At 51.7% G+C, this 14725-nt stretch overlaps 1 protein-coding gene across 2 annotated transcripts in view; it reads right to left on the bottom strand.

Annotated features, from left to right (window-relative positions):
- Window positions 1–877: 877 nt before the first annotated feature.
- kmt2e (lysine (K)-specific methyltransferase 2E) overlaps window positions 878–14725 on the bottom strand; it is a 72909-nt gene continuing 59061 nt past the window's right edge. For both annotated transcript variants that reach the window (XM_062997014.1, XM_062997021.1), the window contains 11 exons: window positions 12408–12572; window positions 11786–12106; window positions 10642–10947; window positions 10334–10475; window positions 9813–10015; window positions 9355–9411; window positions 8879–9277; window positions 8550–8788; window positions 6350–6432; window positions 3574–3653; window positions 878–2860 (listed from right to left, as the gene is read on the bottom strand). In XM_062997014.1, the coding sequence (XP_062853084.1) occupies window positions 1958–2860; window positions 3574–3653; window positions 6350–6432; window positions 8550–8788; window positions 8879–9277; window positions 9355–9411; window positions 9813–10015; window positions 10334–10475; window positions 10642–10947; window positions 11786–12106; window positions 12408–12572 (2898 nt within the window). In that variant the 3' untranslated portion in view covers window positions 878–1957. The remainder of the gene's footprint in view (window positions 2861–3573; window positions 3654–6349; window positions 6433–8549; window positions 8789–8878; window positions 9278–9354; window positions 9412–9812; window positions 10016–10333; window positions 10476–10641; window positions 10948–11785; window positions 12107–12407; window positions 12573–14725) is intronic.

The raw sequence follows: 14725 nt of genomic DNA, 5'->3' as shown, positions 1-14725 counted from the left end.
CTCTCTCACACACACACACACTCTCTCTCTCACACACACACACACTGACAAATGTGTATGCACACTGTCACACACTCATTTACTCACACTCTCTCTCTCTCACACACACACTTTCTCTCTCTCTCACACACACACACACTTACAAATGCGAATGCACACTGTCATACACATACACACTCTCTCGCTTACACACACACTCTCATTTAAGCGCACACACACTCTTTTACAAATGCGTATGCACACCTTCACACACATACACACTCTCTCTCTTACACACACACACTCTCTCTCTCATTTAAGCACACACACACTTCCTCAAATGCGTATGCACAGTCATACACATACACACACATTTACTCACACACACACTCCCTTAAGCGCACACACACTCCCTTACAAATGCGCATACACACCGTCATACACATACACACACACTCTCACTTAAGCGCACACACACACTCCCTCACATCTGCAAATGTACACACACACACTTAAGCGCACACACACTCCCTCACATATGCATACACACACTATCTCTCTCACACACACACACTTAAGCGCACACACACTCCCTCACATATGCATACACACACTATCTCTCTCACACACACACACTTAAGCGCACACACACTCCCTCACATATGCATACACACACTATCTCTCTCACACACACACACACACTTAAGCGCACACACACTCCCTCACATATGCATACACACACTATCTCTCTCACACACACACACACTTAAGTGCATACACACTGTCATACACATACACACACACACACTTAAGCGCACACACACTCCCTCACATATGCATGCACACACACACACACACACACACACACACACACACAGAGAAAGTTCAGGACACTGTGTTTGGTATAAAACTGTCATTACAGTGATTTATTATAATGAACCATGAAAATATTCAACCAGTGTTGTGTCTGCTCGTCACACACACTCACACACACACACACACACACACATCAATAATAAAAACAAACAAAAAGAGAAGAAGTGAGAGGACAAATCGGATCGTCCCGGCAGGAGGAAATAAAAATAGTGCTACCGTCACGGGAACGTTCAGCTTTAGGTTCGTTTTCCTTTTCTCCTGGTCCAGCTCTGCGCTCGTATTTACAACCGTATTCCAAAACGGGACGGGACGAGGGGGGGCGAAGTGTACACGCGTTAGAAAAGAACCGAGGCCGATATTTACACCAGTCCGTCCTCCAGCAGCTATACATTAAATTACACTTTCTACAGATAACCACCGAGAGTCGAAAACAGAACGGGAACGAGCTCGGGGGCTCAGGGGGCCCGGTCATCCGGAGACACGAGGATACCGACACACACACAGGCGTTCTTACAGAACACACACACACACACGCACACACACGCACAGAAGTGCAGACTCCCGGACAGGTGAAGCTACCTAGCTGAAGGTCTCTTCTCATTTTGCGCAGATATTTTTTTTTTCTGTTAAATGAAGGATTATTAAAAAAAATAATTGTTTTTTTCTTCCTCTATACAAAAGCATCTTTTACTCAGCTATAAACGAAGCGCTAGATAAAACGAGTACACGAGGGGGGGCGGGGGGGACGTGGAATGTCCATACGAGAAGAAGTGCGAGAGACGGGGGGGACGGAGACGTCGGAAACTTAAAACGGTTAAAAAAATAAAATCTAAAAAAGACGAACATTCAGAAGTGTGATTTCGGTAGGGCGGGGCAGGGCGGGGCGGGTCGATGGGGTGGTGTAGGGGGTGTAACGAGCACCAATCCTCCGTCTTCTTTGAAGTCTCTTCAGGTCGGGGTTTGTCCTTGTTCAACGCGTACCCGTTTCCTCATCCTGGGTGTGAAGGTGCGTAGAAAATATTTACAGCGTCCTCGAGTCGCCCGCCACGCCCCCTTCTCGCCGCGCGAGCCCGAGTTCGGGTGGGCGCTCCGAGGCGGGACTTCAATGCCACCCCGTGCCCATGTACCCAGCGTTGTGAAAGGATGAGGAAGAGGACGGGCCCCGGGGGGCGCCGGCCGGCCCCGAGGAGCCTTGAGAGGGCTGGCCGGGCTGAGTCTGGGGTTGAGGCGGGGGCGGAGGAGGCGGCGGTAAGACGCTTTGCTGATAGCTGGGGGCCGTTACCGTGGCGTTACCGGGGGCCGACTGGTGCAGCAGGGTGGTCTGGAAGGCGCCCATGTTCTGAAAGGGCGACGGTTTGATCGACAGCAGGGTGGCGGCGCTGACCGGCGTGGGCTGGGAGCCCGGCGCCTGAGGCGGAGGGGGCGGCGGCGGAGGAGGGGCGGAGCTTATGATGAGCTGGTGCGGCTGGATGGCGGAGGGCTGCAGGTGGTTGACGTGGATCAGGGTGGGGCACGGTTGAGGGTGAGGGTGGGGTTGAGGCGGAGGCGGCGGGGGAGGAGGGGGCGGGGTGGAGCTGGTCGGGTAGTGGAGTGCGTGGTGGGAGGGGAAGGGCGCAGAAACGGCGGTTTTGAACTGCGCCGGGTAGTAGGGCGCGGAGGCAATGGGCGCGGGAGGGGGCGGAGGAGGAGGAGGGGGCGGGGCGTTCTGAGGGCTGTACTGCGATTGGCTGGGGAAGGCGCGCTGGGGGCGGAACGGCGAGCCTTGCGCCTGGGGCTGAGATTTGGGGGAGGGCAGGGCGAGAGACGGCGCGGCGTAGTGCCCCTGAGGGGGATGAGGTTTGCTGGGTGTCAGGGGCGCAGGTTTGGACGACGGAGGTTTGGAAGAGGGCTGCTGGACGGACGGCGGGTGGGCCGGCGCCGGGGGGCGAGGCTGGGCGTCGGCGTCCTCTTCTTTAGACGGGCGGAAGGATGGCTGGGGTGTGGCGCTGGAACCTGGAGAGCAAGTCTGTGAGGAGAGGAGAAGAAGATTACACACGGTCAATGCCGAGCAGAAGTGCATTAACGTATAAACAGGGCGTGGCAGGGCGGTTTTTCGTCTCTTAGTCAGAGATGCATGAAAACAGGCACAGAGTCGAGCGTCCATGACAACGTATACACCGCGTCACATTGATGAAACTGTTATACGATTTAGGTATTTACGTATAAACAGGGCGTGGCAGGGCGGGGCGGGGCAGGGCGGTTTTTCGTCTCTTAGTCAGAGATGCATGAAAACAGGCACAGAGTCGAGCGTCCATGACAACGTATACACCGCGTCACATTGATGAAACTGTTATACGATTTAGACCCCTATTACTCTTATTTCGCATGAGCCACGCCCTAATTTATGCATGTATACGTCGTCGACGCCCAAGATTAAAGGAGTAGGACGTATGAAATGACCGAATGGCCCCATGCGCTTTCTGGTTTGCAGTACTGCAAGGTCTGCCAGATGTTAACAGCAGCACTGTCCACGGTCGAGCAAGCTTTCTTGCTCTACGGGCTCGCCCTCGCTCGGGCATTTTCAACCCCAAAGTACCAGGTAATAATTGGACATAATTGGCAGCAGCGATGAGCAGTGGAGGAGTATCTGAGTGTAGCGTGGTTCCTCCTTGCGTGTAACACTACGCTTCGCCTCGGTGGGCGGGGGGGTTCTCAGGGGTGTGGGCGTGGCACTCGTACCGTGTGTGTTGAGGGACTCTTGCTGTTTTTCGGTGATGGACACTCCCTCTGTACAGCATCGCCTCCTTCCGTCTCTCCATCTGAGGGAAAGGACAAACAAACACACGTTTATAACAAGTGTGTGTAAGAGTGAGATATGGATCAGGCGTAACATTATGACCACCTTTCTAATATTGTGTTGGTCCCCCCTGACCCCTGAAGGTGTGCTGTGGTATCCGGCACCAATATGTCAGCAGCAGATCCTTTATCTCCTGTAGGTCGTGAGGTGGAGCCTCCATGGATCTGCCTTGTTTGTCCAGCACGTCCCACAGACGCTGGATCGGATCGAGATCCGGGGAATCTGGAGGCCGAGTCGACACCTCAAACTGGTTGTTGTGCTTCTCAAACCGTTCCTGAAGCATCTTAGCTCTGTGCTGAGAGAGGCCACAGATATCAGGGAAGCGTCTCCATGAGAGGGTGAACATGGTCTGCAGCGATGCTCAGGTAGGAGCTACGTGTCAGAGTAACGTCCACATGGACGGCAGGACCCGAGGCTTCCCAGCAGAACGTCGCCCAGAGCATCACACTGCCTCCCATAGTGCATCCTGGTGCCGTGTGTTCCCCAGGTGATGTAAAAAAAAAAAACAGGCCACCTTCCTCCATCGCTCCGTGGTCCAGTTCCCATGCGCACGTCTCCATTGTTGGCGCATTCGGCGGAGGACAGGGGTCAGCATGGGCACCCTGACTGGTCTGCAGCCCCATACACAACAAACTGTGCTGCTCTGTGTATTCTGACAGAACCAGCATGAACTTCTTCAGCAGTTTGAGCTACAGTCGCTTGGTCGCCCATGACCCTGTCGCCGGTTTATCACTGCTCCTTCCTCGGAGCACTTTTGATAGATACTGACCACTGCAGACCACTGCAGTTTTGGAGATGCTCTGATCCTCACGCTTGATCATTTTTCCTGCTTCAAACATGAACTTTGAGGATAAAATGTTCACTTGCTGCCTGATATACCTACCCCCCCCCCCCCCCCCCCCCCCACTAACAGGTGCCTTGATGAAGAGATAATCAGTGTTATTCACTTCACCTGTCAGTGGTCATAATGTTATACCTGCTCGGTGTATACAGTGGGGTCAAAAAGTATTTAGTCAGCCACTGATTGTGCAGGTTCTCCTACTTAGAAAGATGAGAGAGGTCTGTAATTTTCATCATAGCTACACTTCAACTATGAGAGACAAAATGAGAAAAAAAATCCAGGAAATCACATTGTAGGATTTTTAAAGAATTTATTTGTAAATTATGGTGGAAAATAAGTATTTGGTCAATAACAAAAGTTCAACTCAATACTTTGTAACATAACCTTTGTTGGCAATGACAGAGGTGAAACGTTTCCTGTAAGTCTTCACCAGGTCTGCACACACTGTAGCTGCTATTTTGGCCCATTCCTCCATGCAGATCTCCTCTAGAGCAGTGATGTTTTGGGGCTGTCGCTGGGCAACACGGACTCCACAAATTTTCTATGGGGTTGAGGTCTGGAGACTGGCTAGGCCACTCCAGGACCTTGAAATGCTTTTTACGGAGCCACTCCTTCATTGCCCGAGCGGTGTGTTTGGGATCATCGTCATGCTGGAAGACCCAGCCACGTTCCATCCTCAATGCTCTCACTGATGGAAGGAGGTTTTGGCTTAAGATCTCACGATACATGGCTCCGTTCATTCTTCCCTTAACACGGATCAGTCGTCCTGTCCCCTTTGCAGAAAAACAGCCCCAAAGCATGATGTTTCCACCCCCATGCTTCACAGTAGGTATAGTGTTCTTGGGTTCTTCTTCTTCCTCCAAACACGACGAGTTGAGTTTTTACCAAAAAGTTCCATTTTGGTTTCATCTGACCACATGATATTCTCCCAATCCTCTTCTGGATCATCCATATGCTCTCTGGCAAACTTCAGACGGGCCTGGACATGTACTGGCTTAAGCAGGGGGACACGCCTGGCACTACAGGATGAGAGTCCCTCTCGGCGTAGTGTGTTACTGATGGTAGCCTTTGTTACTTTGGTCCCAGCTCTCTGCAGGTCATTCATCAGGTCCCTCCGTGTAGTTCTGGGATTTTTGCTCACCGTTCTCATGATCATTTTGACCCCACGGGATGAGATCTTGACCCCAAGGGAGATTATCAATGGTCTTGTATGTCTTCCATTTTCTTACAATTGCTCCCACAGTTGATTTATTCACACCAACCTGCTTGCCTATTGTAGATTCACTCTTCCCAGCCTGGTGCAGGTCTACAATTTTCTTCCTGGTGTCCTTCGACAGCTCTTTGGTCTTGGCCATGGTTGAGTTTGGAGTCTGACTGTTTGAGGCTGTGGACAGGTGTCTTTTATACAGATAACGAGGTCAAACAGGTGCCATTAATACAGGTAACGAGTGGAGGACAGAAGAGCTTCTTAAAGAAGAAGTTACAGGTCTGTGAGAGCCAGAAATCTTGCTTGTTTGTTATTGACCAAATACTTATTTTCCACCATAATTTACAAATAAATTCTTTAAAAATCCTACAATGTGATTTCCTGGATTTATTTTCTCATTTTGTCTCTCATAGTTGAAGTGTAGCTATGATGAAAATTACAGACCTCTCTCATCTTTCTAAGTAGGAGAACTTGCACAATCAGTGGCTGACTAAATACTTTTTGGCCCCACTGTATGTTTAATAGAAACGGGTATATGGCAAGTATGGTATTAAACATATATACATATGAACACACTCTGTGTGTGTGTGTGTGTGTGTGCGTGTCTAACCTGTATCTTTGCGATGGTCACTGAGCAGTAACGCCCGGTGGTAGCCGCGCTCTCTGGCCTGTTCCACCGAGTTTGATGAAACCCTGAACACAGAAGCGACACAGAGACTCTCATGAAGCCTCTACGCTCCAGAGATGTTCACAAATCACAAAATACGAGTCCGAGTCAAGTCACGAATCTTTAGGCTAGAGTCCGAGTCGAGTCACGAATCTTTAGGATAGAGTCCGAGTCGAGTCACGAGTCTTTAGGATAGAGTCCGAGTCGAGTCACGAGTCTTTAGGATAGAGTCCGAGTCGAGTCACGAGTCTTTAGGCTAGAGTCCGAGTCGAGTCACGAATCTTTAGGCTAGAGTCCGAGTCGAGTCACGAGTCTTTAGGATAGAGTCCGAGTCGAGTCACGAGTCTTTAGGCTAGAGTCCGAGTCGAGTCACGAGTCTTTAGGATAGAGTCCGAGTCGAGTCACGAGTCTTTAGGCTAGAGTCCGAGTCGAGTCACATCTTTAGGCTAGAGTCCGAGTCAAGTCACATCTTTAGGCTAGAGTCCGAGTCGAGTCACGAGTCTTTAGGCTAGAGTCCGAATCAAGTAACGAGTCTTTAGGCTAGAGTCCGAGTCGAGTCACGAGTCTTTAGGCTAGAGTCCGAATCAAGTCACGAGTCTTTAGGCTAGAGTCCGAGTCAAGTCACATCTTTAGGCTAGAGTCCGAGTCGAGTCACGAGTCTTTAGGCTAGAGTCCGAGTCAAGTCACATCTTTAGGCTAGAGTCCAAGTCGAGTCACGAGTCTTTAGGCTAGAGTCCGAATCAAGTCACGAGTCTTTAGGCTAGAGTTCGAGTCGAGTCACGAGTCTTTAGGCTAGAGTCCGAGTCAAGTCACATCTTTAGGCTAGAGTCCGAGTCGAGTCACGAGTCTTTAGGCTAGAGTCCGAATCAAGTCACGAGTCTTTAGGCTAGAGTTCGAGTCGAGTCACGAGTCTTTAGGCTAGAGTCCGAATCAAGTCACGAGTCTTTAGGCTAGAGTCCGAATCGAGTCACGAGTCTTTAGGCTAGAGTCCGAGTCAAGTCACATCTTTAGGCTAGAGTCCGAGTCGAGTCACGAGTCTTTAGGCTAGAGTCCGAATCAAGTCACGAGTCTTTAGGCTACAGTCCGAATCAAGTCACGAGTCTTTAGGCTAGAGTCCGAGTCAAGTCACAAGTCTTTAGGCTAGAGTCCGAGTCAAGTCACATCTTTAGGCTAGAGTCCGAGTCGAGTCACGAGTCTTTAGGCTAGAGTTTGAGTCAAGTCTCGAGTCTTTAGGCTAGAGTCCGAGTCAAGTCACATCTTTAGGCTAGAGTCCGAGTCGAGTCACGAGTCTTTAGGCTAGAGTCAGAGTCAAGTCTCGAGTCTTTAGGCTAGAGTCCGAGTCAAGTCACGAGTCTTTAGGCTAGAGTGAGAGTCAAGTCTCGAGTCTTTAGGCTAGAGTCCGAGTGAAGTCACATCTTTAGGCTAGAGTCCGAGTCAAGTCACATCTTTAGGCTAGAGTCCGAGTCAAGTCACATCTTTAGGCTAGAGTCAGAGTCAAGTCACATCTTTAGGCTAGAGTCCGAGTCGAGTCACGAGTCTTTAGGCTAGAGTCCGAATCAAGTCACGAGTCTTTAGGCTAGAGTCCGAGTCAAGTCACATCTTTAGGCTAGAGTCCGAGTCGAGTCACGAGTCTTTAGGCTAGAGTCTTAATCAAGTCACGAGTCTTTAGGCTAGAGTCCGAATCAAGTCACGAGTCTTTAGGCTAGAGTCCGAGTCAAGTCACATCTTTAGGCTAGAGTCCGAGTCGAGTCACGAGTCTTTAGGCTAGAGTCTTAATCAAGTCACGAGTCTTTAGGCTAGAGTCCGAATCAAGTCACGAGTCTTTAGGCTAGAGTCCGAGTCAAGTCACATCTTTAGGCTAGAGTCCGAGTCGAGTCACGAGTCTTTAGGCTAGAGTTTGAGTCAAGTCTCGAGTCTTTAGGCTAGAGTCAGAGTCAAGTCTCGAGTCTTTAGGCTAGAGTCCGAGTCAAGTCACATCTTTAGGCTAGAGTCCGAGTCGAGTCACGAGTCTTTAGGCTAGAGTCAGAGTCAGGTCACGAGTCTTTAGGCTAGAGTCAGAGTCACATTTCCAAGTTAGTTTTCAAAGAGTACATAGAGGGCCTAAAACAGAGCCCTGTGGGACTCCTGAGACCGTGGAACCTACCACTGGCCGTCTCCGCCCTCTCTCTCTCCCTGTGGGGGCGCATCGGGGTCCTCGTTAGACTGGGGAGTCCCGGAGTCCAGCGTCGCCGCGGGGGCCGAGGACTCGGGGGCCGTTTCCACCCCCACGGGGAAAACGTCGAGCACCGGGGGCGCCGTGGAGACCGGAGAACTGCACTCGAGCTTGGAGCCGCCGCTGCGCTGGGCTTCACGCTGCCGCTTCCTGTACTCCAGCAGAGACACCTGAGAGGACAAAACAAACAAACAAACATAAACATCAGTCTGTTTTTAATCCAGCGTTTACGTATCAGACGAATCTGTCAAACGACGCACCTTCTTCTTCTGTGGCGGATTCTGCGCCGCGCCCGGCCCCTCCGCGGCGTCCCCGCCGAGCACCCGGGTGAACGCCGCGCTCCCTCCGTCCTCCGCGCAGGGGTAATAGGGCGCGGCCTCGTTGAACGCCCCCATCTCCAGCGTGTGTGACGGCGTCAGGTCCCTCAGGTTCGAGTTCACGGAGGAGAACGACACGCCCCCTCTCTCGGGGCTCTTCATCCACGCGTGGTAGGACGAGGAGGACGCCTCGGCGCCGCCGTCTCCCTCCGCGCCCTCGTCTAAGGGCGCCTCCTGGGGCTCGTGGAGCGACCGGGCGGGGCTCTGGGACTCCTGCGGCGCCGTTTCTGCGAGCGAAGGCTTTCGTACAGGGGAGGTCAGGAGCGAGGGAGCGCGATCCACCTAGGATTAAAGAAGAAGGGGGTGAGAACGGACGAAATTATCTGGACGAGGGTAAAAAGTGAGGGGAGGGCGCGCACCTCTTGCGTACTGGGTCTTCGGCTCGGCTCTGGAGAGCTGTCTGTAGACGACTCGCTCTGTGGATGCGCATATCGTTCATTTAATGTCATGATTACAGATATATAATATATATACACAGCCAAAAGTATGTGAACACCCTTGTTAATTGGTCTATAAATAGATAAACAGTTTGATTACGAACTCCAGTGGCTGCACACTGGACACTTTTGAGACGAACCGGAAAGCTGACCGTGAGCCAGGCTTTCTCGTCCAGCCCCAGTGCCTAAATTTAGGCAGAAATTCCCACAGACACACTGCACGATTCTGTGTCAAGCCCCTCTAAAAGAGTGGAGTCTGTTATGCCACACAGACAGCTGATACCTGGGTGTCTACCTACTTCTGGCCACATGCGCAGCATGTAAAGCGAAAGAGTTTGGAATCTATAGTGTTAAAAGAAGACCGATGTGTGTGTCGGTACCTCCTGCTGCGCCGAGTGCGGAGGATTCTGGGAGGTGGGCGTGGAGGGCTCCGGCGGCGTGTTCAGGAGCTGAGGCGTCAGCGGGGCGTCCGAGGGGTCGGGTCGCGTGGGCGTGGCGCACGGGGACGCGTACGGCGTGGACGAGTCCGAGACGCACGAGTCCACGGTGCACAGGCGCCTCTTTTTCAGCGGCGTGGGCAGCTCTGATGAGAACACACACACACAGACACACATTCTCATGTGAATGCGCCGGTACTGAACGGAATACAGTATTTCAAGATCTCCAACATTAAGAAGCATAAGGAAACAATAAAGAAGTGACGCTAAAGTGCATCTTTTATTGTATTTTTATTGATTTGTAACTGTTTTTGATTCTATTTTAGTGTTTTTATATCATATTTGTGTTATTTTCAGTGTATAAGAGACAAAAACAACCTCATGGGCGCATTAACAGGTTCTCCAAACGTCCTTATGGGAAAAACTACCTCGAAACTCGACGCTACGGTTATGGCGAGTGTTACCTAGGCAGGCGCCGTTCAGGGAGACGGGGCTGTCGGTCTCTCCGTTGATGGGCGGAGTCGGCGGCCCTTCGGCGGGCATCAGCAGGGCGCGGATGCCCGGACTCTGGGTGCCCTCTTCTTCCAGCGCCTGCTTCAGCCAGCGCTGCACAGAAACACACAAACCCCTTTGATGTCAATGTTAACCATGGCAACCGGAAGATCAAAAACATTTAATGATGATAAAACGTCAACAGATTTGACAAACGACTCTTGAACTGTTCCTGCACGAGCTAGAGGCCGGAAGGGGGCGTGGATTGCGATCGGCTCACCTTCTTGCAGGACCCGGAGGTGGGCGGGGTATCGGAGAGCTCGCGCGAGCGGCGCCGCGCGACGGGTACGGACGGCGTGCTGGGGCTGCGGTTGGCCAGGAACGGCGAGGAGAAGCGGACGTAGTGCTTGGGCGTGCTGTAGACGTGCGGGCTGCACGACATGCCGGGCAGGGAGTTCAGCTGGGTGGCGAGCACCTCGGGGTCGGAGCTGATCCTCAGCGGCCGGTCGGGGGCGGGCTCGGGGCTGCGCACCATCGCCCGCTGATCCGGCCTCTCCACGCTCATCCACTCGCTCACCTGCAAGTGCTGCGGGGCAGAGACACAAAACACGTGACACTCGGGCACCTTCATACAGATGAAACATCAATCAGAGCTTGTTTACGCTCGAAAGAACTCCGTTGGTTGCTCCGCATTCGTCATTCAGTCAGAATTAAGGCGCCTCAGTAGGAGCATTTTAAGGGATCTAAGTATTTAGACACGCCCTCTTCTCAGGCGTGTCTAACGTGCCTAGTTTCCTTGCCATCCCACTCACTCACTTTCTTAACCGCTTATCCAGTCAGGTTCGCGGGCGGGTGCTGGAGGCTATCCCAGCTTTTCAATGGGCGCAAGGCACACACAGTAACACCCTGGACGGGGTGCCATTCTATCGCAGGGCAGACACACACACACACACACCTATAGGGCAGTTCAGTGTCTCCAATTAACCTGACTGCATGTTTCTGGCCTGTGGATCGAACCCAGGACCTTCTTGCTGTGAGGCGACAGTGCTACCCAACGAGCCACCGTGCCATCCCATAATGCCCAAAATACCTGGGATTATATGCATGTTGACAAGCTAGACATCAGAATTATCTGCCACTACTTTTCACCAGACAGTAATGAACGGTGTTGTATGGACTCAGACAGACAGTAGGTGTCGCTGTTGCTGTGCTCCGCCCCACCTGGGAATCGAACCCAGGACTTACTCGCTGTGAGGCGACAGTGCTAACCCCCCCGAGCCACCGTGCTGCCCCCTTGCCATCCCATAATGCCCAAAATACCTGTGATTATATGTATGCTTGCACTACTTTTCACCAGACAGTAATGAACGGTGTGTGTATGGACTCAGACAGACAGTAGGTGTCGCTGTTGCTGTGCTGCGTACCTTTTTCGTTTTGGGGTACCGGTGCCCCGGCGAGGCGCTGTGAGTGGGGCTGGCGTCGGCCTCGCTGTTCAGGACGGGCGGGGCCTCGGCCTCCGGCGAGGCGCCCGTCTCCACGTCCTGCGCGTCGGGCATGGGCTGGGGCTCCTGCGTCTCTCCGGGGGAGGGCGGCGCCTGGTCGGAGCAGGCGCTGGCCGTCCGGGTGCGGCGCCTCTGCTGCCCGATGTGCGTCCGGTTCCGGGAGAAGCTCTTGCGCTGCTTGTTGCGGATGACCTTCGCCGCCTTGGGGGTCGCCGCCTCCTCCTTCATCGGCTCCAACAGCGGCTGCAGGGAAGCACATTCGAACGTCAGAGGTATCTGGACACCTGACTGAGACGAGTGTGAAGCGTGTCTGTGGGAATTTGTGCCCATTTAGTCAAATAATGACATGTTCCGGTTCATTCCGGAGATTCGTCTTGCTAGGACAGCAAGGGCCTTCCCCAAACTGTTGCTACATTGTTGGAAGTACTGGTTTATTACACCTGTTAGTGATTGTTAAGGCTGAAGCACATTAAGTCAATGATTTAAAGAAGCGTCCCAATACTTTTTGTGCATACAGTGTACAAATGTGTGTGTGTGTGTGTACCGGAGCTGGCAGCTCGGCCTCCGGGGTGGTGGGAGGTTCCTCTTTAATCGCCCCCACCTCGCCCTTGGTGCCGATGCGTTCCAGCGCCTGTTCCCGTCGCTTCTCTCTCTTCTCCATGCGGGCGAACGCCTGTAGGATGGCCTCCATCTTTCTCTCCTCTCGCGTCTGCACACAGGAGGAAACGAGAACAAGAGAACGGGAGTGAGAGGGGAGGACCGACGACGAGGGTGATACAGAGCTGAAAGTCCTGCGGGCATCGGGAGCGGAAGCAGAAAGGTGGCAGAGGAAACAAGTGCCTGGCACCGGAGATTTTCAGAGCCGGATCACATGGGTTTGTTCCTGTACGCTCTGGCTTCCTGTCGCCTTCAAGGACATTCACTCATTCATGCTTTTCTTAACTTACGGTGGGTCTGATGCCACCTGGAAACTGGGCACAAGGCAGGAATACATTTATTTGATTGATGCATTTTCTCCCTGATTGCAGTTAAGGAGGGTACATCGCTGCCCACGCCTCCTCCGACGCCCTAATCTACTAATCAGGGTCCTTACACAGCGTTTGAAGACCCCGCCCACATAGTCCGGTCCATCCATAGCGGAATATCTTATCGACCTTTTCGCTCCCATAGGGCGATACGAGGAGGCCAATCAACCTTCCGCATGTCTCGGAAGGTCAGAGGAAACTAGAATACCAGAGAAACAAACAGCGACCAGAGAAGAGGTTCGAACCCAGGTCCTTAGGCACCCACATGCGCCGTTGCACCACTATGCCACCCCTACTGAACTTGCGTATTGAAAACAGGTAGCCTTCTTTACTTATTTAGTCATTCATTTGGGTTTTATTTTTTATATATATTTTCTTTATGCATTCTCTACCTTTTAGCGCGTCCAATTGCCCGATTGCGTCATGCACGCACGCCCCCTCCGACACGCGGGCAGCAGCCGTACGCATCTCATCACCTGCACTTTGACGAGTGCGGTGCGGATCAGCGTCGTGTACGGAGAGACACACCCTGACGACACTCTTTTCTCATCTCCGTGCAGGCGCCAGCACATCAATCAGCCAGCAGAGGTCGTAACTGCACCAGTCATGAGATAGAGAGAGACCCCATCCGGCTTAGTCCCGCCCATACCTGAACAACAGGCCGATCGTCGTTCATGTGGCCGCTCAGCCTGAGATTCGATACGATGTATTCGAGATCCTTGTCCTTACATTTTTGTCAATTAGACATGTGCCAGGTAGCCTATTTAATTATTTAAAAACTCGAAACGTACCATTTATAATAAAATATGCACCTTATTTACTTAATAATCTCCATCGCACAGTTTTTTACTTGTAGTTTGTCAATGTACTGCACTGTTTATGTCTCTGTTGTGTTGTTTATTCTACGTTTATATATACCAGGGGTGCACATACTTTCATGGCTTGAGATCTACTATTTGAGTCGACAGGTCATCACGATCTACTGTTTAAGGTCGGCCTCATCATTTCTCACAAAAGTTCCCTATATTGATATTGACCCACTGATCTTATTCTGATGATCTGTACTGTATGGTATCAGCAGGTTTATGTATCTGGACAGGAGCTGCTGATACTGATTCTCAAGCAGCTTCCAAGTGATCATCAGTAAGGGTGGGGCGATATTTACACGTGATTATTGTCATGTGGGAAAAGGCTGATTCACACAAGCAGGTCGATCCAAACATGCTGTGAAATATGTGGCTCATTTTCTCATGTTCTCCTTATGTCCAGCAGAGGCGCTCGACTTCATATGAATGTCAGATCGAGGGTTCAAATTTCTTCCACGTATGAACGGAACAGCGTCTCTGCCTCCGTGTTCCTGCCCGAATCGAAGCGTTTCGGGTTTATTTGTGCTCGGTTGCGCCCTCATCTTCACTAACAGTGCCGGTTACAGAAGGAAAAATGCAAAATTGGCGCAAACTGGCTACTGATGAATGAAAACGTTCTAGATCAGCGGCGATTTAGGCGGGATGAGGCGCAAATTAAAGAAACGCTGGCCTCATTTCATGTAGATCACATGTAGGTCGACCTGTTTGAATGAGGCGTGATCTACCAGTGTGCACTGGTGGTATTGCGATCGACGTACTGGGCACCCCTGATATGATATACAGTGTTCCTTTTTCTATAATATAATAAGTATACGTATATATGTTGACACCTGCACCAAGCGAAATTCTGATTCTGAAAAGCTTTTGAATCATGTCGTTGCCAATTTGGGCGTACCCGACTCCCCATTGCCTTGTGCCACATGCAGCAGAAGTATCTCACGACGTACAGAGATGGAAAAACGATGAGAGGA

The sequence above is a fragment of the Trichomycterus rosablanca genome, chromosome 1 (genome assembly GCF_030014385.1).
Source record: "Trichomycterus rosablanca isolate fTriRos1 chromosome 1, fTriRos1.hap1, whole genome shotgun sequence".
Classification (NCBI taxonomy): Eukaryota; Metazoa; Chordata; class Actinopteri; order Siluriformes; family Trichomycteridae; genus Trichomycterus; species Trichomycterus rosablanca.
This window is presented reverse-complemented; position numbering and strand designations above follow the sequence as displayed.